This window comes from Aplidium turbinatum, chromosome 2 (genome assembly GCF_918807975.1).
Source record: "Aplidium turbinatum chromosome 2, kaAplTurb1.1, whole genome shotgun sequence".
NCBI lineage: Eukaryota > Metazoa > Chordata > Ascidiacea > Aplousobranchia > Polyclinidae > Aplidium > Aplidium turbinatum.
In genome coordinates this window covers 55,668,276-55,694,635 of record NC_137473.1, presented here as the reverse complement: position 1 = coordinate 55,694,635, position 26,360 = coordinate 55,668,276, and the positions used below count along the sequence as shown (strand labels likewise).

Genomic DNA, 26,360 nt, shown 5'->3' with positions numbered 1-26,360 from the left:
CCCTTGGCTACGCCACTGCACACAGACCATTCATACTCATATTGAGGGTGTGGCATGTCTGTCCAGAGCGAAGTCTTCCTTTCCACTTCTCGCGGTCTTCTTCTATCGAGTCTTCTAAAGTTTGTTGATACACCACAGATTGACACATTCTTCCGCAACGGAGTTGTACACTGACAGGTCCCACCTACTGCACCGGGTGGCAAGCCGAGGGCAAACAAGAAGGTGGTCCGCTGTTTGGGGCTCGGTGCCACAGATACATACAGCAGGGCCCGTGTCGTAGCCCCACTCCACCATTGCAGACTTAGTACGTCCAACACCGGTTCGGAGTCGATTTAATCGCGGTTAGTCGGGTTGACAGAATGTTGACTTAACGAAAAGTTTTGCTGAGAATGAGAACCAGAAATGGGTGAAAGTTTATCAAAAAGCCGTGACCGTGTCCTTCGTGTCCACAGAATAGACACCAAGATATGCAAAAAGAACTAGAGTCTTTGATACACTGTGTTTATTGATGTCTGTTAAATTTAGGTGTTCCGTTGCTCTTGTTAAACACCTAAATTTAACAGACATTAATAAACACAGTGCAATCAAAGACCACATTTATGACTGCAGTATTTGTTCCAACATCAAATTTACATTAGATTCATTCAAAATAATTCGCAACTGTCAATCAGAGTTTGAAACTAAAATTCATGAGGCACTCCAAATAAAGTAGCACAACCTCAGGCTCAACAAACAATTATTCGCTGGAGGGGCATCTTTTTTGTTGAATTTGTATTAGCTTACGTTTATTTTATGTTATGTTGTCCGCTCACTATCTTGTCTCATGACCACACTCCCGCATAATTATGACAGATTGCTACCACCTTTTGTGTTTGTTCGTCAGTTGCTTGTACGCAGGTCAGTGCAGTTTTATTTAATTTCAGTCATTTATTACTAACATTTCACGAATAATTGTTTTGTTTAGATGAATTAAGATATTTTCCTGAAGAGGGCAGAAAGTTTTGCCAAAAACGTTTGAAATACTGTATGTATCTATGTCATTTCTGTATTAATTTTGAATTATGCAATTCAATGTTATTAAGTTGTTATCGATTGTCTGTCTATTATTTTAACAAAGTCTTAATCCGAAGTGCTATTTCGACAGAATTGTACTTGTCAGAGTGAAAGGAAATAGCATGGAACCAACCCAGCAACCGGAAAGCATGGCGAAGAGACTGAATGTACTAACTAACCCCCTGCTAGACCAAGCGTTACAAAGGCGAGACCTGGTGGAGTCCAGACTCAAATGACATCATCAGGCACTTCCGGTGCATCAATGTATTTTGAAAAAATATTCACTACTACGTCATTGCTATCAATTACGTCAGCGATCCGACCAATCACTGCATAGATTTCATTACGTTACAAAAGCAAAACCAGTAATAAACTCAGTAACGTCATACGCATCACAATGTTGAACGTGGACGTCAAATCCCAAACAAAGCTCCCTGAAGCATCACTGCGTCAGCAACGTCACAGGTTTATAAAAACGTAGCGAAAATTCATACAAAAATAATAACGCGCTCTGACGCTAAACCAGCCGACGAGTGACGTCACACAAGACGTCTATGTGACGAAATAAACGTGATATACAAAAATATAAAATGTTAAAACGACATCGACCAGGCGACAATGAAATTGAGGAAGGGGATTATCAGTAGCGGTACAACGTGATAAATGAAGACCTCGATAAAGCGATCACCGTGAGTTGTCTCAATAATGAAGCACTCAGCCGAACGACGAATTGCCAGCGCGACTACGCGGTGCAATCATCTAACTACGCGGTGGGAAGTGGTGAGGTGCCCAGTGACGATGAGCAATATACGAAGAGCGACGATTTCGTCAAGTCAATGCAACCGGCCGAAATGTGAGGACACGAGTCACGAACATATTCAAGAAATTCACGATACTCCTAGTAACCAATTACGGGGAAGGGGGGCTGGACAGGGGTCATCTTGAAATCCCCTCCGCCATAAATACTCTTCATTGTATTGTACATGATGTAGTGGGAAGGTACACACAGTCGTATGGCACTCAGTTGCTCAGCGGGCGAGCTGCAGGCAGATTGGGAGGACGGAGATGATGACGTGTGAAGCAACTTTGAACTCGAAGCAAAACAGTAATTTCTACAACAATCTACTACAACTTCCGCCAACAAGCCCCCGCCGACGACCAGTTTACGTTGATTAACCGTTGCAAGACGCAAAACCAACGTAACGTTCACATTGTGTCGGCGAGAAGTTGCGCCCTGTAGACGTTATCCCTGACGGATCGGTACATGGAACGAGATTGCCGCCGGAGATGATCCGCTGATCGTTCCGCTCTCTCGATCGAATCGTTCAATCTCGAGTCTGCCACCGGTTCGCGGTAGATCCTGGTCAATGAGGAGGATCTGCGGAGTCCAGATGATAAATGGCTCCTAAGAGGAAATTGGATATTTGTTAAAACCTTAAATTAAATCATCATCCAAATTAGGTTTAGTCCCCACAAGTGGAGGTGGCCGGTTCTCGCCTCGCAGCGATTGACTTGCATATAATTTCCCTCACGAGACAACACACACAAAGCGTTGTGCAACCCAATAACGTGATAGAAGTGTGAAAAAACAAAAGATGTGAACAGTGAACATTCTCCACAATCCACTGTGGAGAATGCAAGTGATTCACCTCTCTTTGTGAGATAACAATACCCAAAGGAAGACCACACATGCCGTCAACTCACCTTCGCAGGGGTTGCTCGTCGTCGTCAGAATCCACGATGTAGACGTTGGCTTTGCGCATGCCTCTGCTGGTGCTGCGTTTGGGGGAGACGTAAACCGACACCTGGGGTTTACTGGGCGTGCTGTATATTCTGGGGGTGCGAGGAGTCGATTGTACGTACACTCTGCTTTGAGGTGGGGTCTGGGGTTCAACGTACACCACATTTGACGGGGGTCCAATTATTGGGGCTGTGTGGACTGCAGGGGGGATGTTGTAAACTGTGGGGGAGGAAGGGGACATCACGGTCTGTACAGGGGAGGCCACACGGGTGTAGGTTCGTCCAATTGGAGCCGTTAGTGAACCCCACATGGGGGCGGAAGGGGGCACATACGTCCAGTAACCACCCGCCCATGGGCCCCGGCGCTCTTGTGATCTTGACCGTCCACGCCCTCCAGCGTCAGAAGTCTTTTGATTTCCATCCACGTCACTTAAATTGTCACGCCCCAGTGATCTTGATCTCCGTGACCTTCGACCTCTCGTTGACCCCTCTCTGTCGCTGCGGGATAGCCGTCCCGTCGATTTTCCATCCGCGCTGTACGTCTCTGATCCATCGCGTACCACCTGCAAGGAGAGGAGTGGAGTTGTGTTAAGATGAACCTCTCGCTAAGTGGATGGTGACTTAAAAGAGTTATAACTAAAGCTTAAGAATTGATATATTTTGAAGTAATCTTGTAAAATGTACGCTCAAGATCGCTCTGCAAGTTCAAGGCTTGACTACTCTTTGAAGGATCGTGACAGCAAAAACATTGGAAACCGCTCGTCATGTGATCAACAATTTATACAAGTCCGCATCAGCGAGGGTTTCTGACGTCATAGCAAAGTTACTGACGTACATCTTTCTATACTAAACTTTCTATAGTAAAGTGACGCAATTGATACGTAACAAACCAACCTTTTGCCTCGCTTGCTTTTGAACTTCATCTTTCAGAGCCTGGAAAACAAAACTTTGATTAATTTCCCGTATAGCATTATTAAAAACAATGGAAGCAAAACAGGAAACCGAGGTTCGATTCCCCGATCGTATGACTCCTGTTTTAACCGTTTGTTGATTGTCCGCCTCGCTAGCACGATGCTTTGGAAAGAACCATGTACGTCATAATCAGGCTGGACTCGGAGCTCCCGTCCAAATAAACAAATAACCACGATAGCGTCCACAGACCCGTCTGTGAATCCTCCGTGCTCTGTTGTGGGACCGGGACTTGGTGGACCACTGGTTGGGCAGCAAGCTGTGTACGCCGTCGTCATGGTAACGTCTCTTCCACGCGACGTCGTATAGGTCGGTGGGGGATGCGTCGTCATGGCAACGCGGAGAGGATGGTTCCTCATCCCATGACTCGCCGGAGCTGACTTCATCCTCGACGCTAGGTGGCGAACGAGGGGAGTGGTACGTGTAATACCACGACATGACGTCACAAACGCAGGATGACGTCAACCGATCAACATGGCTTTATTTACAGCGCCTACCACGAAACCTTAGAAAGAACACAAGTTGGTGAGAAGTTTGAACGAAACTCATTGTGTGCTGTTAGGGGATTTCCCCAAGCAAACCTACCCCACACCGAGGCTATCACGAAAGGAACAAACTGTTACCGGTGGAGTTGGTGGCATGCTTCATTGAAGAAGTTGCCCAACCTCCGCCTTCGGCCGCGGCCCGGTACGTGCGCCGTTTGTTCATAAACTAACCTCATTGCCTGACAATATCTGCAGTGACTCTCTTCCAAGTAAACAGGAACATAACATCAAAGCCAATCGTTTGTCTGATTGAAACCAAGCAATGCTCATTGCTCAGCTGATTATGATGAAAACATCAACCAAACATGAAGCCAAGCTGTTATCACCAAACAATGTAGCGGCTCTGGACAACAGAATCATAACCCAACCTACATAATTAGTTAATTCATAACCCAACCAAACGGTTAAACCTAATTACTAACCCAACCAGGTTAAGAAACTTGTGCAGCATAATTTATTGATAAAGCTGAAATGGAATCGTTTTTGTGTTTGTGAATTAATAAGCGCCTTGGCTATAAATAGAACAATTTGTCGCCACAGCCAGTGAGTGGACAACAACCTACTCTGCGACATCGGCCACTATCTATGACGTCACAATAGCTGGGTCGACAACGAGACAATGGCTTCAAGTGAAAGGAGAGCTTCACATTCCTTTCATATCGAGCCTCTACTAAGCAGCGCCTCATCTGCAGGGACACAACTGCTATTGTACGAATCGATTTTAGAAAACGCAAAAAGTTTTAAGAGCTACTTTTTGACGTTTGCAAAAAATTTATTCCAAAAAATACAAAAATAAACTCAATGAAAACCGTAAACACCGGCGCAGTAGAAACTAGACGTTCGGTCAAAGTTTAGAAATAGCATTCCCGCTAACCACAAATGCCGTAAATTAACAACTAATTTTGGACGGAATGCTTGGTCAGTGTGAATAAAAATTACAGAAACTAAACTCAAGCTTAGCAAACGTTTTAAAAACTGCGTAGCTTTCATCTTCGATGCCCCAAACTGAACTATTCTCAAGTCATGTTTAACTTTGTCCGGGACAAGTGAGGTATTTGAGCAATCTGAGTCAAGCAAATCACTCCTCATTTCGTCCTGGAACGTGGCCGGCTCGACGAATTGTTTCATTCATTTTGAGCATAACTTTGTTGCTTATCATCTCTCCTTTAAATCAACTAATCCTAATTTTGGCAACATCTCCTCTGCATGGAGTTCTTTGGATACCTGAGCTTCTACCGAGTCTGACTGATGACGTTCTGATGACATCATACTAGAGCCAGAATTGAGTTTTGTCCGGACATAGAAGCTGGTGTAGCCGGGTGGGTATTTCCCGAAAAAGTTAATAATTCTGACAAGCTACTAAGCCAGTGCCACCTTGTCAACATCATCAACCCTTTCACCTAGCTGAGAAGCCACGACTGTGCACTACGAGATCAATCACTGAAAGCCTCAGTCAAACTACTCCAGCCGCGTACATTCTGTTATGATGAACTTTTGAAACTTCAACTCAATATCATCGTCATCACGTAGTTTCTACGTCATAGGTTTGACCACAATAGAGCTTACTATCTACGTCACTAGCATCTCGTTGTCGAGCCCTGCTTCCTGGTTGGCTGAAACAAATGTAACTGACTAACGTAAACAGTCATGCATGACCTGTCCTTGCGTAGCCAGGCAACTCATGCAGCGCAATTAACCATTGTTACGTTATATAACGTCACAATGCAACGATTAAAACAACAGAATAGTTGAACCGGTCGAACGATGAATGAAAATATTTGACAAACGGTTGTTAGTCTGTTTGCCACGCTGCGCTGTGTCAACAACACCGCGCGTTGTCGTCGCTGGTGCTGGGGCGGGTCTGGACGTGCCTGAGCCAGCCGCGGCACAACAATGGCCGGCACAAAGGACAGGTCTGTTATTGTTTACTTCTCACATAACAAGCCCGTGGAAGTAATTTGTGGAAATCCGATCCCGAAATAAATTAAAAAATGCATTTCGAATAGTTTGCCGATGAGGAGAGACACGGAATATGTTGAAATCGAATGAGGCTGTTCACAGGGATTTAGTTCATTGACATAAAACGCTCTTTTGGTATAAGCCAAGCTAAACCTTCACAAGATATTCCAGGTGATAATCTGCTTTTATTCCGACGTCTCGTTAACCAGACACGACTGAATGACTAGACCCCTGAAGAAGACGCAATCACAGGCCACAAGTAAAACAATCCCAGTCTTCCGTACTTCTTGTTTTCAAGCACATACCGCCCGCAGCTTACTACGATTTTATATGCCAGGGTTGACGAGAGATGTCATAAAAAAACATAATTTAATGAAAGATAAAACACGGAACCAACTGACTAGGAGTGACGACGAGAGGCATTATATCCACATGGGGATTACGTATTACTGATGTTACACAAAATAGATGACTTAGCAAATTAAATAGGCGCACATACTTTGACGTCAGAGTGAATTGCTTGCAGGGTTTCCGCGTCCGATTCGGACTTTGCATTACCATCGCCTCTCTCCGCTGGATGACGCCGTGGAGTCGATGTATACAGGGGGACGGTGGAGCCACCTAGTGGTTTCGCAGACTTGATTTCGTCTCTCAATTTGCTAATTTCACCGCGAATCATGTCCAAGGTGCTGTCTCTTGTGCTGCTGGCCACCGACCTGAGTGAACACAACAAAGAAATTCTTCAAAAATTGAGATTTAAATTCAAATATGACAATACGATGACGACATCAACGATGACGACATCAGCGATGACGACACCAACATGATGACATCAGCGATGACGACACCAACGATGACGACATCAACGATAACATCAATGATCTTTATCTGGTAATATGACGCAAGTGCAGTGACTTGTGGGGTAAACTTGATAGCAGTAATTGCAGCATCAACGTTTCGTATATCACGCTGATGCACATCTTCAGAGGGAATTGCGGTGAGGGAACGTGCATGGGTTGTGAAGCATAGAAGTAGGCCTACGTAATATGGCGACACAGTCAAAACATAAACTAGCACAAAAGCGCAGAAAACAAATGGGTTGTGAAGCACAAAACACCGCTTTAGTGAAGTGGGGCACACACATGATGCCCAACAGTGTTACACACAACAATGCTTTAGCAGCAGCAAACAAACTGTAATGTCATAAGTGGCTAGATTTGATGTTGAATGATAAAAGTGAAAAATAGGGGACGGAGAATAAAGATTTTTCTGAGGACGGAATGGAGGAAAATGTGAAAACATGAGCAAAAACTGCAAACCCGTGAAAGAAGCGGCCCCACCTCTTGGCGCTGTCCTTTGATCTGACGCTCCCAGTTCCCCTGGAGCCCCGAGGGAAGGGGATGACGTGGGGCTTCGTCCTAGAGGACGGAGGGGGCGATGTGGAATAGGATCGAGAGTGGGGGAGCAGCATTTCGCGCACTGTTGACGTCGTGCTGACGTCATCGGTCGTGTCGTCGAGCGTCTGAGTTGAAAAATGTTACATTTATTCAACATTGTTTCCATACAAAACCCAGCCAGGCAGCCAGCACGCTTGCATGCGGTTGATCGACGACAAAGTTTGATAAATTTAAAAATCGATTATTCAAATCTTCAACAAGATGGTTAAGCAATAATGAAAAAAATATTTTAAGTCAATCTACAAACAACAACTCTTGGACAACAAACGGCATCCTTCCATTGTGAACATCGGCAACCTGGTCTGCTTTGGTGGCTCAACACCTGAGTCAGCTGGTTGCACTAACTTTAAACACACAAGTGAGCAATGAAACTAGTAAAACTTACATAAGAGGGAGGTGGCTTGAATATCCCCACCCTCCCCATGTATCCAGCAGGTCTGGAGGCCATCTCTGGTCTGTCTGGAGAGAAACTGAATGGAAATATGGATGAATTAATAGTATTGGTTGTGACAGCACAACGTCAACTATGACGTAACACCACGTCTATTTGTGTCAATGCACAATTTCAATAATGACACAACAATAGGAAAATAAAATAAGAACACACTAACAAAACACAAAGAGTTCATTTGTATCACAAAATATGAAACCATATAACAATATAATATTAACATCGTATCACTTCATGGACCAGAACACAATAAAAGTTCAAATCGTGCCCATTTCGTCTGCTGCAAACAAACATAACCAATCATCCGTGACTTCACAATAAAAGAAATTCTGCACGAAGCAGCATCTTCTACCCACCTGTCTTCGGATGGGTGCGAAGTGGAGGCGCGGGAGGGGGCTCTTCCTCTTCTTTCAGCGGGGCGAGGGGGCGTGGTGGTGGGGGAGGTCTTGACGTCCACTGCAGCAGCAGGCCGGGCCACCAGTTTGACCTTAGCGGGTTGGACTTGACCTCCGGACTGACGACTGCTTTCCGACCCAACGAATCCACTGTCTGTCCCCTTGTCTGTGGAACGAAATGCGTGAAGTTATCATCAAACTATTGGTCGATATTGGGGGTGGGGGCTACTTGACCTGGAACAACCAAAACCTCAATCCAGCAGCCCATAGACCTAAGGGAAATTTCTCTATAGAGCAGAGTACTGTTTATAATCATGAGAATAATCAAGGATTATAATCGAAAGGACGCCACTCCGCAATTGGCGGTGTGCCTTTAAGTAGCTTGCAAAAGACACAGCCCATGGCGACACAGCCACATTCTCTTGAGCAGTATTGAACCGGCACCCTATTGAACGTCGGACAAGGCTCTCATCACTCGCCTGTGCAGTCGCAAACGTACAAGGTCGCAAATTACTGACAGCGTTCCACCACTGACTTCAAATATGTTGAGGTGGACAATTGAAAAACCCTACTTTGAATTCCACCATTTTGATGGTTTCACCACCAGGCAACATATCCCGCCTGCTATTCCAAGATTACAGTTCGCCACAAACGGCCATCAAGTTAGTTTTGATCACATCCCTGCCGGGGGAAGATCTTCGTATGCCCAACTGCGCATTCATGTGTGGAAGGGAAGGATGGATTTCAACCTAGACAGGTGATGGCATGAGATGCTTCATGCGCATTGAAGATCAAGATTGGCTTCCAGAGAACTAATAGTTTGAAATTAAATGATTACAACTCCAATACAGCGAACAAAGCATGTGGAAGTGCAATGGGAACTGTTGGCTGAGGTGCTTAGCAACCATCAATTGTCTACGTTAGCAACACAACCTACCTGCTCTCTGCTTGGTCTTTCCGTTTGTTGAGGGGGGCGACTTTCGGCTGGGGGAGGCCCTCCGGTTAGGAGAGGACTTGATGGGGCGGGGAAGTTTGCTGTTGGACCTCCTCGTGGGTGAAGGAGACACTGAGGCTGCGCTCCCGTTCATGCTGGTGGCGCTGCATGGAGAAGAGGTTTATTCTCTATGACGTGAATAATGTTAACTATGTTGACGTCACAATACAAATGTTGTCGCATATAGAAAAGTTTGTGACGTAAATTCCCGCTGTTTTCACTAACCTTGATTCAGACTTGGGCTTCCTGCTCTGGGCAGAAGTATCCAGTCTCGGTGAATCATGGGTCGCTGTAGATGAATCGAAGGTGGTTGATGGGGGCTCCAAGAACCTGAGAGGGGTCGACATGGTCAGAGGTCAAAGTTCACAGCTTGTCCAGCCACGTCAATCACTCTTCATCACTGTCTTTCTAAACTTCCTCACAAACATTTCAACTTTTATAGTGCGGTTGATATCCACTTCATGAAACTTGTTATATTTGTCAACCTAGACGCTAGTTTCCATTGTCTGACCCAGCAAAGTTACCAACCGGTTAGGAATGACGTGTCGGGGGGTTTCCCTTTCTTCGTCATCATCGGGAGATGAAAATATGTGGCTGGGGGCGGTGGTGTGGCCGTCGTCGTGGGGCGGGGTGCGGTTGTATCTGGGAGAATAGATTTCGTTTATTTAAAAAAAAAATCTTCAAAGTTGTTGCGAGATACAACTTCGGTTTTAATTTGATCAGTACATTGTCGTATCCAGGCTTGCGCCTATTGGTTGAGGTTTGTATCAAGCGAACGAGAAGGCAATTTTTGTGTCCACCTTCAAACAAGTCATTTAGTTTTCTGCTGAAGAAACATTGGCCCGATGCCTACTTGTTGCTAAACAGACTACAGAAAACTTTGCCATTAATTATTTTAGAAATTGTTTGCAAAATATTAATATCAACTTCACATAAATACACACCAACATAGCTACAAGCTTTGCTGGCACAACGTATAAGCTTCACATCTAACGGACATGATTCAATCGATTCCCTCCTCACTGCAACTTACTGGTGAAGAAGTTCGTGAAACCTTTCGTCTACGTCTGCCTCAGGAGAACTGGCGTGTGACCTTTCACCATTCCGTGACCTCTGATCTCCCGGTGACAAAGGGTATTGTGACGCTTCGGTCTGGGCCGAGATGTGATTGCGTAAACTCTTTACTTTCTGTCCGAGCCTGAAAATCAACAAAAGTATAAACCGAGGGGAGACAGCTGCTTTGCAGGAGGTCACAATGACATGTTATGACGGGATAATACCTGAGAAGATCCGCTTCCATTGTACGGTCAGGGTCAAATGCTTGGGCCTGATCTATGCTGCCTCCAGTGGCGATACATACGCGTCTTTGTTCGGCCGCGTGTTGGTCGATAGAAGACAGGTAGTCCCTCTCCAAATCTCTCATCGCTTCTTCAATGTTGGCCATGGCCATTTCCTGCTCGGTCGGACTCAAGTGCGCCTCCGTTAGTAGAGTGGTAAAGGAATCTACCTTGTCCTGGAAAGGGTTAAGTTCTCTTACACACGGAATGAGTCTGTTCACCAAGGTACCAGGTAATAAATGTTCACATGTCTTTGTGTTGTCTTGGTAAGTGGGTTAGGCTATCACTCAGTGGTAGGCACACCTCCAATCATCAGCAGAAAGCAAGAAGACACAAATATTTCAGTGATTCGCGGTGACGAACAATAGCCATGAATCGTGTCAAAGCGACCTATGGTCGGTGAACCTATGGTCGGTGACATGCCCAACGAACGGCCATAGTTTGATCATTGTTTAAAACGACATATTCATTCACTGAAGGGCGCTACCTGGATGTCCTTCGCTTGAAGCTGCAGCGCCACCTTGAGGAACTCCTTGCTGGCCGCGGCTGGAAGTTGCAGACTACTCTCTACCAAGGTATCGGAACCAACTGAGGGCAGACGAGAGCTGCGAGGGGCGGAATGGGGCTCTCCACTGCCACCATGGTCCGACATGCGCCCCTGCATTGAACAACAACCATAATTGTGACGTCATCGATCAACAACTTGCCAACAAATAATACTTAAGCTTTGGTAGAGAGTTTGCTTTGTTGAACTATAGAGAATTAAACAAAGTAACTTCAGCGGGTTTAACATGATGTATTACAATTACATACACAAATATAACACAATTAAAAATAAACTGTAACGTTTTCGACACATACATTTCAGACTAAGATCATGGAAGCCTAAGAATCAAACGTAATAATCCGTCTCTCAACCGGCAGTTATTCGCCTGTGGCTCATCGTTCCTTTTGTGTATGTTCTAATTGTTTGTCAAACTCAAATGCCTGTAGTTTACACCTCATGTGATCTGTTTTCCCTTTCCTTTTCTGAGATCTGTATAATTTACTTGTAATCATTCCTGTGTCACTCGTTCAGTTTGTGCTTTTCAGTCTGGAGTGTCGTTAGTATACAGTTATAGTGCAACGTAAAATTTATCTTACAATTTTCATTTTATGTATATTGCAGATATGTAATTCCTGATGAGAACACACGTACGTGTCGAAAACGTTAGAGTTTATTTTTAATTATGTTATATTTGTGTATGTAATACATCATGTTAAATAAATACTAAATGAACAAAAGACGCCAATACAGCGTAAGTTAACATCTATACTCTCAAACGTGGCAGCACTTTCTCACATAGCATCTCTAACTCCGGTCAGCTTAGTGGCCGAGTGGTTATGGCTTTCGGCTCTGGTAGTTGTTGGATCGATTCCAAGTCGGGTCAAACCAAAGACTTTAAAAACGGTACCGATTGTGTTCTTTCTTGTATAACGCAGTGAGAACAAGTCGGGTAATAATGTGATAACATCTTAAGCCTGATAAAAAATGAAAAATAAGCCCTGTCGCTAACAGATCTTAGTAGTTGCAGAGCGACAATAAAACCAATAGAATGTTTAATTTCCAAGACTTTGACCTAAAGAGGAGCAGGACCTCAAGATTTACTTGGCTTGTCCTGGTGTTGTTGACCCGATAAGCTCAAAATTTGAATTAAAACGACTGAGATACTTTATCAGATGGATATAACTCATCTACCTGTTGCGAGTGGTGTCCCTGATGTGATACTTCCGCATCTTGAAATGGTAAGGTAGGGGATTCCCCCGATGCTCGTGGCACTGAAGCGTACAAGTTGATCTGGCGACAAAATAAAAAGTTATGTCTCTGATGCTTCAAGCATGGCCACCTGGAGATGCGGCCTGATTTGTCACATTTTGCAGATTTTGATTACAGCTACTGCTAGTGCTTGACTGACATTTTTTGAGATGTTTTTACTTTTTGCGGTTTCCTAATGACAAAAAACTTTTTTGTTGCCTTGGGGAAGCAGTAGCAAATGAGAAAAAGTAAGTTGAAAAACGCAAAATCAGACTGTTATTGAAAATTAACAGTCTGACTAAAATTTACAAAATCAAATTTTCTTTGTTTTTCAGCATGTGAGGATGTTAAAACCTATTGTGTCATCTGGGGAAAAGAATAAAGAATGCGCAAAAATCTAAATTTTAGAAAAATTTATTTAAACGTTATCCCAAAGTTAGAAAAACCTGGAAATTCCTGCAAAATGTGACAAATCAGGCCGTATCTTTAGGTGGCCATGCTTCAAGCAAGACACAAACAATCTATTTGAACGATAAAAATATTATGAAAGTAACAGGGAACCACAAAGATAAAATCCAAGCGCCATAGCAAAGCCACTCACCTTAGCACCGAGCCTTAGATGGTCGATCGTATTCTCCGCCTGCGCGAACTTCATCAGCAAATCGTCATAATTGTTCTGAAGAGGACAAATCGATTACAACAACAGGAAGCCTCGTCAACAAATCATACGAACAATGCCACTTGGTGGAGACAGTTAGTGCTGCGTTCGGTTCACGGATGAAATTAGAAATTCTTAACATTTTTGTTCAAAATAATAAAGAAATTAAATTCAACCGCAATAAATAACATACAGACACAAAGAAGCCTGTTTATTTATTCAATTACAAAATCAACGCCATCATTAAAATGGGAAATCCCACTGGTCTGGTGCTAGCTTAAATATCTGCCTAAAAATGTTTTCCAACTCTTCTGTCCTCTTCCTCAAGTCAATATTCTCAGATTTCAAACAATGCCATCTCGAAATCGGGATCGCTGGAAAATGATTAATATCCAGAGATTTAGTATCAAAATATTATGGAATTCAAACCTCAACGTCGAGCAGCTTAACCGTGTTCTAGGAGATATAATTCAGTACAGTCTACTGCCAGGGGTGTTGGGCAACCCTACCGGGCACAATAAGGGGACTATGACTGAGACTGACTATGATGTAACTATAATCACTCTGCTTTACGCCGTCACGACGGTGATATTATGACACTGTCCAATCAAGAAAGGTTTAGCTTTATTATGGGAAATATAGCTTTGACTAACTCTCTCTTCCAAAGAACCTCGGATGTCTGTCTGATAAAACGTTCATTTTAAAACTGGTCGTCACCGCACAAATTCTTGTGCTTGGTAATCCGAATATAAATTTTGTCAAACAGAAACCGGGTCCTTACAATAACTAAAGAACATCCGTAAACCTTTTCTTTCATATCAACACAGCGATAACAATAGCCTCGACATGGCTTAAGTACACAAGTGGCCGGCTATTGGCGTCATGAGCTTCAATGGGAACAAACGACAGGAAAAGAAACGATGAACGGCAACACAATGATTGAATCTGCACGGAAACTAAATCTTGAGCTGCAGTTGTTCTCTAGTTTGTAGCAAGATTGTTATCAACGCATTTCTAACGCGAGCAAACAAACAAACAAACATATGTCAGGCTGAGTCTGACTGAACCTCAATTTACGGCGCTGCTGGGGGCGTCATTGCCACAATCGTTGGCACGTCATCCGAAACAGCACCGACTGCAATAAGTCAACCGCTCCTGGTCTGCAAGCTAACTCGCCAAACTGGTTGCCTTTAACTTAGGATTATGAGCGTAAATATCAACGAGACACAAGTGAACCGTTAATGTCTGTTCTATATTCAACAACGTTCTTTCAACATAAAATAAAGCAGTCACTATCGTCAACAATTGTAGATCTCTACCTCTCAAAAGGATCCACGCTCACTGACTGCCTTCCAGTTGATGGTCTGGCCGATGATAGTCAACCACAACCAGGGCAACCACAACAAGCTAACTTCAATCAGACGCGCAGTTGTGTAAACATTAGACACTTTGTAGCGTCATAAACACGTCACAAAGGCGTATAATCATGTCATTTTTACGTAGCAACAAAATAAAATCGTCCACTAAAACGATGCGATATTAATCTACCGTCAAACAACATGAATTGAGGTACATTTGATGTTATACTAGAAGAGATAGCAGTAATCTCTATCCTTTCAGTAGTTCCGATTATTTAGCCAACAACTAAAACAATGACTTTTAAATAGTTTGTGACGACACAGTGACAGAACACATTGAAAGCACATAATGGTTGTTTGACGGACAGCAGGCTACAATGGGCCAACGTCACCAAATATCTCTTGCACCAGGTAGAAACCCGTTTGAAGTCATCAGTGCAGTGAAGATTCGCACCTCGCAATGGATACCATTTCATGCGACAATAATCATCGAATTGTGAGTGAAACGTGCATCGAGTACTTTCTACGTTATCATCAAATCGTTATTTTTCAATCTGAATCCTGCAAACTTCCCTACAGTTGTAACAATAGGGCAGCAGATGGCGATACTGGTAGAGCCAACCTAATAATCCTAACAAGATATCTATAGCTATTCTTGGCTTCGACTGTACCACCGAATACAATTACGAGTTGTTTCGATGACCGCATGCTCCCAAAGACGCATTCAAAGCGCCATGCGATGCGACTTGCTCGCTTCGTTAATGAGCACGGGTGATTGGCAGCGGGGCGGGTCACGTCATATCCGCCAAACTGTCAGCGCATATAAGACAACGCAACAGATGAACTTCATCAAACCGAGCAAGATACAAAATTTCAAAGGTTACAATATTGTTTATAACATTGACTTGGCTTTACTGTACCATGCTGTCGTCATAATGGGAACGCGAATAAAGATTGTACGTGACATGGCCGCATCCAGTCGCCCAACGAGGTGAGATATCATGCAAGTTGGCAACCAAGCTACCACCAGCAACACTCCACACCACGTTGCACTGCGCGTCAGTGGGGGGCACATGGAAGCCTTGGCGGATTGCGATTTGCATACAATAGAAAATAATCCAAAACAACAATGGAATGGATGCACCGCGAGAGGTGTTCCGCTCACCTTCAATTCCTTGACAAATTCCTCGTCTTGTTTCCGCGTGCGGGCTTCTTCTTTCAGTTTATGGCGTAACTCTGATCGGGTCAGGTCCGATCGGACACTCAGGTCATCGCTGCTCTCGCGGTACAGGGGGGATGGGTCGGGTCTGAGGGCAAAGGTGAAAGGGTTAAACTTGTATGGGTCAAGCAAATAATCGAGTTAACACCACTGACGTCATCAATACGAAGGACGTCATAGTGGCTTGTAGCAATCCTCACCTCCCGTGGACTGCATTGTTGGCTCTTCTGGCCCGGCTAGCAGCGGGGGAGCGCACGCCCCTGTGCCCCCCGGAATGACGTGGCCTATCAGACCGCTTGGTGCTTGGTCTTGTTGAGTCCCTGAAGAATATAGAGCCATGGTTATGACGTCATATGAGGCTCACATGAAGCAGACAAGAGAAATCAGGAATGACGAAACATCACCTTGGTGAGTTGGAGGAGTTTCTTGATGACAACTTCAGTTTGTTCCGTGCGCTACGTGGGGAGGGGGAGGGTGTCCGCCGGTAGGTGGCTCTGTGAGGTTTCAACAGCCCGTTATGAGGCGAGAAAGTGAACTTACAAAAACACCCGGCCAATAGGTCGTCATCTTGTCTAATGACTGCATGGCAGTTTGCCAACAGACAAGCAAGAATATTTACTTCGATTTAAAATTACATTAATATACATCAAATGGCGGAAACAAAAATGAACGTTGGACATACGTCGGAAGCGATTTCCTTTCGGTTGACGTCAGTGGTTGTGGGGATGCCCCTCTTGGAAGAGTGGAAGCTGCAAACAATGAATGTCAGAAATAAGAAATATTCGATCATCTAGCCGGGATCCACATGGCGCGGTTTAACTTTGTTGGCAAAATGCTGCATGAACATTTTTGTAAAAACTAAATAAAACTGAGGCTTGTGAAACTAAGTGATCCACATTTTAAGTAAGGTAAGAAACGTCCACCGACCATACCATTGATAGGCGGCGGGGTGCGTCGGGTTTCGTTAGGTTCCTGATCTGAAGGTTCTGCGTGGAAACAACACCAGGTTCATTTCAGATAAAACTTCAACACGCACAAAATAAAAATATGGCGGTTGTCAATGTCTTGAACAACAATGCTGGTGGACCACCAAGGTAACTGGTGAAAGACATCTCAACTAACAATTGCTACAAGTGTTGTGTAACACGCCGGAGGCCATCAACTCAATCCGTTATATACAGAAAGAGAGTGTTCAACAGGCATTGATTATAAAATAGCTCAAGAAAGTTGCTCGTACTGGCTGACGAAATTTGGCAAATAGAAGCTGGGCATCATTCTTTACATCAGGTGGTAACCTTGTAGTCACCAGAAGAACGCAAGTCATTTTTAAATTCGTTATGCTACTTCGTTTAAACTTTTAAAGTTTGATAAAAAATGAAACGGATAATCTTAACAAGAAGTGAATCGTGGATAAGCAAAAGCACATTAATATTTAATATCCTGCCTTCATATCCATGCTGGCTGATAACGTGGGGACGCCATGGGTTGGCATTACTGTCGATGAACTATATAAACAATGAAAACAATTGGAACATGTTCAAAGGTGAACACTTGGCGTGTAAACGTAGACAATCAGAAACCCGCCAGGCTGAGCAGGATCAAGTGGCGGATCATTTCTTCAGGGTTGGAAAGTGTCTAATGTTCGATGCATCGCGTAAGAATAATGATGCAACAATCGGAGAAGTTGGTAGGGAGTGCAGTCTAGTGTTTGCAGTGGGCTGACTAACATTTTAATCATTTGTGGCTTTTCTAAGTCAGTCCTCTCACCTCCTTCAATATCGTCAAGTTGCTGTTGAAGAAGTTTCTCGAAGTCTTCAGTTGTCCCGAACGTTGCAACCAAACTAAAAAAAGTTTAATTTCAGGTTTACAAAGCAAAGATGCTTCTACAGAAACGCGCAGTAAAGATCTTAATCTAAAAAATATAATATTAAAAAAAAACTGTAATAATTTTATCTTGTACATTAAAAAAGCAGCAAACTTAAAACAGTTTTCATTGCTTCGTATTAGTTGTTAATGTCATCGATAATGTTGCACTCGGCCCTTCCTTTGCCACGTTCAAACATAACTGCGTGGCAACAATGCTTGCAACTTTTAGATGACAATTTAAAACTGATGCAGGGTTGCCAGTTACTAGCCAACCTGCTGGGTTGGTTGGTGTCACCCATTGCGCTTCTACCGGTCGGTATGATGAAGTGGTCCAATGTGGTATCTCCTACATTGACGTCATCATGTTCCAATGTTCCGGTCGAGTGGAGGTGCTCAGGTTGACCAATCAAAGTACCGGTGAGGTGTAGCTCGTGTGTACCTGGAAAAGAAATGCCTGTTTGCAAAATATACGTTTACAGCTTGGTATAATGTGAGAATGGAAATATTTATCTTTATGTTGGAAAGTTCGTAATACTTGATGCAAGTGGCAAGTCAGCAAAACAGTAAGGGGACAACTCAGGCTTCCATCGAGATGCCACAGGAGGAACACTTACGATTTAAATCTAAACTAGATCCAGGACGGGATCTCCGGTAATCATCATCACTGGTAGCATCATCATCATTATCACCAGTAGCAGCATCATTATCATCATCATTAGGGCAAGTCGATTGATGTTGAGTTGTAGCAGGTTCCACTAGTCCGGTGGTTACTAGCGTCATGTTGGCTGCAGATGAATAGAATTTGATGACGATGAGGAGTTATCAGTGCCTAAGGAAGAGAAGGAATTTGACGTATTCAGAGATTGTCGTTAGAGCATTGCGACCGAGCTGGGTACTCCAGGACGCCACAGTCGTGGTTGGCATCCAATAGAAACCAAGTTCCAATCTTACCGTGAGGTTTATGTTTATTATTTTAAGACAAAATTGAATGAAGTTTCTTGATTCCAAATGAACCAAACAAACCACAACTGTGGCACGTTTGATATTCACGATGTTCATTCCTGGACAGCAAAACCCGGGATTTTTACATTGATCCAACGTCTGCAGAATGTAAAATGAAGGGTTTTTCGGTCTGGGATATTTTCAATCATACCACAATAACTAGCTACATCCTACAAGTATCAACAACCACATCTGGTACCTTCGCTTCCATAGCCGGTGTCGTGGTGGGGGTTGCTTGGAAGTTTTGGTGCAGTCCTTTCGTGGGTGCTGGGATTGTCTGCAAGCATATTCCATTTCTCGGATCAATATTGACACAGTATCTTACATACAGAGCAACATACAAGAATGCAATATACTCGTATAATTGCCGCATTTATTAAAATTTTAGAAACGGAAAAACCGATCTACTTTTAATCCTTTATGTGGTCGTTGCTCAATTTCTCAAATACACATCACTTCCAGACAGTGTTGCCAGTTCCGCAGGTTTTCCCGCGGGACTTGACTAGTTTTGTTTTGGAGTAGCGGAAAAATTTGAATAGTCGCGTTATTTTCGTTTGGTTTCTTTCCATTTTTAACACAATGTTTTCGGTTTTGAGCGATTTAGTCATACTTTAGGTTTGTAGCTTCTGGACTTGTTTCATCACTTGTGAGGATTGGGCTACTTTTCAGTAGCAATTGGGCTGGAAATTTAAAAAAACACCTGGCAATCTTGCTTCAAGCACATTAGAGAAAGCCACCGCGATATTCCCAAGCACAAGTTTCTTATTGACAGTCAATGAAGAATTACAATTCATACGTCATGACAAATTCAACTCGATGACATGAATAAACCAACAATGTCTTACCGGTAGATGGCGAAGATGGTCTCGAATGAGAATCAGTGACCTTTGACCTCCCATCGTCACTGTTGGAATCCTGGTTGCGACCGTTCCTGCTGCTTTTGTTACTTTCTAGGGGATGACAACATTGTGGGTTAGATAGCCCCATTCAAGGCGAACATGCATTGTTCGGTCACCCACGAAGAATACAGTGTCAGGTCAGCAAAGTCATTAACTTGACCTGACGGGGATCGAACTCACATTCATCACAACATCAACCGACCAATCACAATTAAGGTAGGTACTACATTCGCCTACAAATGCGATGTGTAGCCAGGATATACAAATGCGATGTTTCACATGAACGCACAAGCCGGATGATGAAGTGCGCTGGTACTCGAAAGGTTGTTGGTTCGCCACCTATCCAGCGCACACAGCAGCGTCGACACCCACGGAGAGCATACGTAGTTCTGTGCCTTGGCAAGGCACTAAACGACATTTTTGCAGGTTGACATGAGGATTACCTTCCATTCAATTAATCTGAATAATCTTTGACCACTCTCACGTTTGAACTTAAAATGGCAACGCTCTAATGGAGCCTTTTCCGAGTACTCACCACGACTTGTCCTTCTGGAAAGAATCCGTTCCTCAAAATCTATGGGAAGATCTGATAAGTCTCCATCGCTGTCTTGGACTGTGTTTGCTTGGATCAGCCTCTCAATCTCTTCAAATTCAGTCAAGGACTCAGTTTCATCTTGTGGGGGACCTGGAAGAACAAAGCATATTTTGGGAAGGCTGATCAGTTAGGAAGTCACAATGGCCGATTCCAAGGGAGGAGACTTCTAGTGTAGTAAGCCCGCAAGAAGCCTATCACAGACACGCTGATAAGAAAAGAATTGCTTGATACTTCAAGGCACAGCCAAGCAAGTTCACCTTTACATCAGGCAGGAACGAACAGTCCTTGTTAGAGCAAGGTGAACTCAAAAGAAAACATAGTCATAGGGAGTTGGGAACAGTGTTTTTTTAAGGTGTTTTGGGGGACCGAAACGGTCCCCCAAATTTCTCCAGCAGTTTCCCAAATTTTGGAATTGCAACTACAGTAGAAAAGTAATGGTTGTTTCTCGCTATGTCTTAAGCAAATATGGCTATTATTTGGTATTTAAATGAAACACTTGCGGTCTTTTAAAACTACTTAGCGGTCACCCAAACCAAACCTTAAAAATAGCCTGGTTGGAAACATGGATAGAAATGGCAAAGCATTGTTCATGAGCTTTTATATTATTGTAAGATACATCGGAATGTGCTTACTAGGGGAAGCTTTCCGACGATGCCTCTGTTTCGCTTGAGAGCCGCTCATGGGCGATAGGTCGTCAGATGGCGCAGTCGCGTCGGCGTTTGAATCGTCACCATCAGCGCGGTGTTCTGGAAAGAAAGAATACAACGTTATGGTTGGTGGAGGCGCTTGTTGGTTGAATCATCGTCACCGGACAATCAGATAGTGATGGTAACTACCACGAGGAGCTTAGGCTTCAACCAACCAACCCTGGTTCGGTACCCGACCACTGCGCTACTCAGTATCAGAACTATCGTCACAGTGCGCGCGGGTACACAGAGGCAACTTATAAAACGTCCATAACTCTAGTCGTCACAAATGTCTTTAACCATAAATGCTTATGTACCAGCGATCTTAACGTAGCTAGCCAGCAAACACGAAAGTTCCACAACACAAGCTACAAGTTGGCAATACCAACAACTAGATCGAGTTTGTTTGCCACGTTACGCTCCACACTTTGCGCATCATTGTTGTGCCACAAAGCATGAGTGTGTTTTAATAAAGGTGTTCTAATCGAACGAATTAGTCAGTGTGGGTTTACTTGGAAGACATGTCTGTGGATTGGCACACATGTACCATTGTACCTCTAAACTAATTCTTTAAACAACCTGGTTACGCCGCAAATTAAATGCTTTAACGTATATCCGTCGGTCGCACGTAATGGATGTTAAACGAACGTAAAACTGTAACTTCATCACAATGCGACAATCGCACAGCTTCTCTTCCCAAGGTTTACGAAGAAGTTTTTAGGTAGTCTCTGACTCTCTGAGTCTGCTATATGAGTGTGGGGCCAGTAACCAGCAATGTGGCCACCAGCCAATGAAGCAGTCTACAAACTGCCGCGCTGCAGCTGTAAACTGTATATCTCACTCCGGTATGACTGACGCGACATATATAAATCTTTGGGGTAGCATGGACACTGGACAGTGGGCATTGTGCGGGCAGTGGTTGGTGGGCAACACGAAATGCCTCAAACCTTCATCAACCCACAAATTGATAAGTTTGATTAATTATCAATGACAAGAAATGACAGAACTTATACAATTTTAATTGGTGCAATCATGGCCACCTAAAGATACGGCCTGATTTGTCACATTTTGCAGAAATTTCCAGGTTTTTCTAACTCTGGGCAAACGTTTAAATAAATTTTTCTAAAAATTAGATTTTTAAGCTTTCTTTATTCTTTTCCCCGGATGACACAATAGGTTTTAACATCCTCACATGTTGAAAAACAAAGAAAATTTGATTTCGAAGATTTTAGTCAGACTGTTAATTTTTCAATAATAGTCTGATTTAGCGTTTTTCAACTTACTGTTTCTCATTTGCTACTGCTTCCCCAAGGCAACAAAAAAGTTTTATGTTATTAGGAAACCGCAAAAAGTAAAAGCATCTCAAAAAATGTCAGTCAAGCACTAGCAGTAGCTGTAATCAAAATCTGCAAAATGTGACAAATCAGGCCGCATCTCCAGGTGGCCATGGTGCAATATATTTCAATGTTCCTCAAGCCTTTCATCGGCCATGATGTAAAATACGGTTTTGCTGTTCACTCCAGTCGAAGCATGACGCGTTTCTCACAAGAAGAGTCGTGAAGACGAAAAGTTGTTCAAATGTTCAAAACAATACGTTGCAGAAATCAAATGATAAAGACTAGAAACATCACCGTAAGTAAAGGTGCATCACATTGCTTTGCACAAAATCAAATACTAAAACACGTTCATGGTGTGCACCAATTCATGAGTTAGTCACGAAAATGATAAACAGCCCACCTGAGGGAGCGCTGGCATCAACAAAAGCCTCCGAATCGGATGCTGTGGTGATGATGAGTTCATCTTTTGATCCAAGAGTCGGCGGAAATTCGTTCTCTGTTGACAGTGACACGAAGAAAAGAAATTAACTAACATCCAGACTTTAGCAAACACAAAATAGCATAAAAATTATTTCCTGCAGCAAGTAATAACTCTCTTCAAGTACAATTGCACATCGCGTGTTGCACAACCCATAAAAATAAGATTACAATCGAGTGAAATTATTGGGTGAGTTTAATATCCCCGGGGTGCATACGCGCCGCCCCCCGTAAATTAATGGTTGAGGGGCAACAAAAATGGTGATTACAAGTGGTGTTTTAAAGTTTTAAAGATAAAACACTTCGCGAAAGAGATTTAGATAATTTAAATGGACTTAAAGAATGCCGAAAGCAAGAAAAGCCTACGTTGCTCTTGCCCGCAAAGCAGCAGCTTTCTCATTCGGTATGGAAATTTCAAAGTAAAATAGAGTAACTTTCGCTGCTGGAATAGTCACGTCACTATTCACGGCAATATTAAGTAAACCAGCTAAATTAGACGCGCTATTTTCAACGAGGTCTTCCTGCTGTGAGATCAATTATGATTCAACAGAACACATTGTTTTCTTCGCAATGTGTGAGAATTAAATCGAAAACCGATAAAAGAAAAGGTCGTCGTCGTCTGAGCTTCTGGGGCCGAGGGTCTATCCTTTTACCACCCCAGATTCACGATGTTCCCGGACTACACTGGAAGGCTGCTAGAGAGCAGCCAGTCTTTAGTTTCATCATCCATGACGCGCAGACCTTCCACTCCGTTAGGTGGCTTGAAGATGGTACAGTCATTGATGATGTGGTCTGCGGTCTGTTCCTCGGCACCACATTCACAGGAGGAGGAAGAAGCCATTTCCCATTGGTGCATGGTTGAGCGGAAAAGGTGTTGGTGTCGATGATGGTCTTGGTCGCAGATATTGCCTGCATTAACGACGTCTCTTACCGCTATTATCACCTAGCTAACCTGACATCATTGTTTTATGCGGCCGCTAAGATTTGACATCGACTTTAACGATCATGGAATGTTACGTAATAATAAGAACGATTATATCCTACATGCAAAAATAAAAAAATGATCTCTTAAAACAGCTCTTTCTGTTTTGTCTCGTGAGCTTTGCATATTGCTCAACAAGTGCATAAAGTTTAGAATTGACAAGAAATCATTGAATTTGAAAATTAAGTTTGAATCACTGCAAATAAACGTATTCAAAACTTTTACTTAGGCCGACGCGATTTCACACTCCGTAATCTACGTCGACAATGATTTTTAGAGCGTTCATTTTGAAAACTGCCGAGCTGGAGACAACAGCATGTCCATGTTAGTTGAACTTGCCTTTTTGAGGTGAAAATCACTTGCGAACATCTCGACCTTTACTCGAGTATATAGCCTACTGTATTCAATAAAAGACTATAAAGACTTTCGATAAAAAACAAAAGAGAAAACACTTCGCCGTTGTCAACGCTTTGAAAGTAAGTAGCCTAATTAGCGAAACGAGGTTAATAAAACTGTTAATAAAACTAAAACTTTTCACTCTGCTTGAGATCATGATTTTTTGCGTTTTATTTCGATAACTTCACTGTCTTGATCGTTGTTATTCACTCGCACGAAAAGGAAACGAATCGTCTTGTTTTCCAACTGTTCCAATTATGAGCTAACAATCTCAAAATTATTACGACTAGGCGTACTGCATGCGCAAAACTAATCGTTTCAAGCAGCGGTTCTAATAAATTCGGTTTGCGACCTAGGTGTCAATATAAACAAGACGGTAAGCTTAATCAAAGACTATTTTAATTGAGTAAAATAGCGTTACGGTTATGACGTCATCACCTTTCTCGCCCCCCAAGGTTTTTTGAAAAGTCGGCGCCTATGCCGGGGTGAACCAGATGCCCCCCTCCGGTCTCAATAAAGGATGAGCGCGTAGTTACCTGACGTTTCCGCTCCTCCAAGTATCTTAGCGCTTGTGTCATCATCAGTTAGATTCAAACTCGGATCTTCCACAGGAACAGAGTCAGAGCTTCTGCTCTGTTCCTCTCCTCGGAGGATTCCAAACTCATCCAGACCAAGGGAGTTGTCGCCACGATTCCATTGCAATCCTCTGAAAGAAAAATGCAAAGGAACAAAAAAGAAATTGGAAACATTAAAAAATTACGGTTTCACTGAAAATTTTTATTTTAAAGTTGAGGAACCGATAACATTAATTTCTCACAACTTTTGCAAAAGAAGAAATTGTATTAAAAATTTGTGCCTGCAGCGTTAACGTGCAATTTCAAAAAATCAAGAAGTTTAAAAATAGGAAACAGAAAACATTTAACAGCATGAAAAGTAAACTCAACTCGCAAAAAACATGTTAAAATGAAATTTTGATTGAAAGAAAGTTATCTGCTATTGATACAGCGTTTAACCTGGGTAATGGATATAGTAAACTAAATAGGGTGACACCAACAAAAACAAATGTTTGCAGCATCCCACCTGGATCCCTTCTGGTTCTGCCGCGTATGAAGATTTTCATTTCCTGACATCACTGACTCGATGATAGCAAGGTAGCTGAATTACATGTTACAATGCAAACTAAGCTGAAGAGTATACAAGCGCAATGTTGTTAGCAACAGAAGGGCTATGTTGCATTGACCGGAGCATCATTCAAGGCAGATATAAAACATATATAACCCACAGTTTGCGGGGTTATATGAATGAGCAATTTCAGCAAGTAAAGTGCATTTTTTTATCCAACTATTCACCCGAAACAAACAATTCCAATAAAATTTTCTATTAAAACCATAAGCATCACAACCGGCCGACCAGCGAGGACAAGTCATCAATCCTAGAGGTCCAATGAAGACATGACAACGCCTTCAGTTGAAAGCAAAGGACGGGCGCGAATTTCAAACATTCTTATCCATTTCATTATGAAATTGAAACAAACAACAAAACTACAACCGCACTCGGTTATACAAACTATTTCGTTTCATCAAAAGATGTTGATGCGGCTGTCTTGCAAGTTTGTCAGGAGTTTTAGATCAACAGAGGAGGAGGATTGAAATGTATTGAAATAAATCTATTTTAACAGATCTACGTGGAGCTAGGAAAATCGGAATTCTGTTACGATTATCAATGCCGTGCTATAATCAAACAAAACTAAAGCATTAAAACAAGAGAAAACAACTTCTCATAGTCATCTTACAATTTAATGCAGATCCTGCATACATAAAGCTTAGGCTTGTTTCATGAAACTGAATTAGCAACTTTTTAGCAAACTAACTTCGCTACGCCAAGGTAGCATAGTGACTGTTTCTCATCTCAAATGTGGTGTGCTGAAACTAATGCGCCGACATAACAGGCTGCAGACTGTATCCACATTTCAATGGGCGTATATTCTGGACCTAGAGAACTTCCTACAGTAAGAAATCTCAGCATTCCTTTCCACTCAAATCCCATGCCAGCATCGAAACAGAATGTAATCCTCTCTATTGTCCTGATACGACTGAAGAAAAGTATTCAATAAAAACTGTTCATCACACCTCGGTACTACAGTGCTCGATCTGACGTACTACGGCTACTGGTGGCAACTCAGAGCTAGAG

General features: G+C 43.0%; 1 protein-coding gene across 1 annotated transcript; it reads right to left on the bottom strand.

Moving 5' to 3' along the window:
• Positions 1-1,295: 1,295 nt before the first annotated feature.
• On the bottom strand, positions 1,296-25,763 carry LOC145764597 (uncharacterized). Its single transcript, XM_082576227.1, has 30 exons — positions 25,251-25,763; positions 24,707-24,876; positions 22,716-22,811; positions 20,925-21,038; positions 20,233-20,382; positions 19,644-19,748; positions 18,998-19,075; positions 18,411-18,581; positions 18,070-18,235; positions 17,698-17,771; positions 16,863-16,916; positions 16,613-16,679; positions 16,335-16,424; positions 16,131-16,250; positions 15,877-16,018; positions 13,297-13,371; positions 12,639-12,737; positions 11,388-11,558; positions 10,844-11,076; positions 10,597-10,761; positions 10,092-10,205; positions 9,789-9,893; positions 9,507-9,667; positions 8,531-8,735; positions 8,109-8,193; positions 7,607-7,788; positions 6,766-6,982; positions 3,688-3,726; positions 2,758-3,356; positions 1,296-2,458 (listed from the first exon to the last, which is right to left on the bottom strand). The coding sequence occupies exons 1-30, from the start codon at positions 25,298-25,300 to the stop codon at positions 2,260-2,262; spliced, it is 4,296 nt and encodes a 1,431-aa protein (XP_082432353.1). The 5' UTR covers positions 25,301-25,763; the 3' UTR covers positions 1,296-2,259.
• Between the last annotated feature and the right edge of the window lie 597 nt (positions 25,764-26,360).